Genomic DNA, 1957 nt, shown 5'->3' on the forward strand with positions numbered 1-1957 from the left:
CGAGGCGAGTATTGAAGGTGCGGCGCCGCTACCCGACTGAGCCACGCGGGCGAAACTGGGGCGGGCGCCTGATTGCATACATAAAGGCGAGGACGACCATACTCTGGCCCCAAAAATCCCCCGTAAAATCTCCTGTCCCCCCACCTTTAAACGAGTGTATCTCGAGAGCCAATTCAGAGCCAATTCGACGTGAAATTCAATTTAAAAATTTTTTTAACATTTTCCCATTTTTTGAAACTTTTTATGGTTTTTGAGTTATACCCGTTGGAAAAAATGGCCAAAAGTGACGTAACGTGTCAATGATGTGCTTTTTCTAAGTCATTTCAACGTAGTGGCCTGGAAAACCCAACTCTCAAAATCTAGGCCATCGCGTTAAATTAGCCGTCACTTCAGCGTAGTGATCTAACTTTTGCTAGTAGAGTTTCTAGGCCACCATGCAAAAATGGGGGCCAGAAATGACCTAGCATATCCCTGGTATATTTTTAGGTTGTTTTAACGTAATGGCCTAACTTTTGCAAGTTGTGCAAGTTGCGTTTTCTAGGCCACCATTTTTTGGCTCAAAGTGGTTAGAATTGGTCTCAACTTGCGAAAGTTAGGCCACCACAAATGACCTAGAAAACACACCAGGGGTATGTTAGGGTATTCTTAGGTCTAATAACGTGGTGGCCTAACTTTTGCAAGTTGAATTTTCTAGGCCGCCATGTTGAAATGACCTTGAAATTGCCTAATATACCCCTAGGGTGCTTTCTAGAATATTTTGGCAGGATGGCCTAAAAAACCCAACTTGCAATAGTTAGGCCACCAAGCTAAAATAGCCTAGAAATTGTTTGATAACCACCTGATGGGATTTCTAGGCTATTTTAGCATGATAACTTTTTCAAGATGGATTTCCTAGGTCTAACATGCCCCTTGTGTGATTTCTAGTCCACTTTGACAGGATGGCCTAGAAAACCTGAATTGCAAAAGTTAGGCCACAACACTAGAATGACCTAGAAACCACACCAGGGGCATGTTACGCCATTTCAACATAATTGGCCTAACTTTTGCGAGTTAAGTTTTCTAGGCCACCGCGTAAAAATGACTTAGAAAACACACTAGGTGCATGTTAGGTCATTTCTAGACCACTTTAGCCTAGAAAAATCAACTTGCGAAAGTTAGGCCACCGCACTTCTCCGAGCTTTTATGGCTCTTGAGCTAGAACTTCTAGAGCTCATATCTCGAGAACCGAGAGAGCTATTTCCATGATTTAGAATTTCGAAATTTTAAAAATGATGAATCCCTTAATTTAAGTCTGAAATTTTCAGAGCCCTGTAATCGTCCACTGCAAGTACGGTACCGGCCCCACTATGTCATTCATCGGTCTCGAATACATCTCTCGTCTCGTCGAAATTTGGCCCGAAAAGTCGTTCACAGAATTGGCGATGCAATTTGTCGCCAAGAGATACCACGCATTTGACAACTTGCAGCAAATCTATTGGCTTCAAATTGGTGTGATGAGATTCTTGGAGAAATCCAATCAGTTCCCAACTGTTTCCTTTGATATGTGGGCTACGTTCATCAGAAGACGTCGGGCTCAATTGAAGCGTCAATTGAAGACGTATTTGAAAAAGGGGACTCCATTGAAAATAAAGGTTAAATCGAAATCGAAGGCTCAATCGAAAGGAAAGAAATGAGCAATTAGTTTGTTAATTGCGATTCTAATTATTTCTTTTTTTATAGTTAAAGTTTGAATAAAGGATTTTTTGTTTCTGTAAATCTGTCTAAACGATTTGATTGCAACAAAAACTGCGCGAGTTGTAGCCTTTTGAGAGACGCAGAGAAACTAGAGCGCTCTCGTTTCTCTGCGTCTCTCTTTAATACAAAAAGGGTTATAACTCGCTTCAGAATAAAGCTAGAAACTTGATTTTTAGCGCATTTTGATTGTCAGATTTTGAGCTTTCAGATGATAACAATTTTA

General features: G+C 40.9%; 1 protein-coding gene across 1 annotated transcript in view; it reads left to right on the forward strand.

The window, feature by feature from the left end:
• The window catches only part of CBG26531, a gene marked incomplete at both ends in the record, with an annotated part of 6839 nt that extends 5166 nt beyond the window's left edge, over positions 1 to 1673 (forward strand). Inside the window, one exon of the mRNA XM_045236361.1 lies at positions 1305 to 1673. Coding sequence (XP_045099055.1) covers positions 1305 to 1673 — 369 coding nt within the window. The remainder of the gene's footprint in view (positions 1 to 1304) is intronic.
• Positions 1674 to 1957: the final 284 nt, after the last annotated feature.

Source organism: Caenorhabditis briggsae (genome assembly GCF_000004555.2).
Source record: "Caenorhabditis briggsae complete genome, chrIV, whole genome shotgun sequence".
NCBI classification, from domain to species: domain Eukaryota; kingdom Metazoa; phylum Nematoda; class Chromadorea; order Rhabditida; family Rhabditidae; genus Caenorhabditis; species Caenorhabditis briggsae.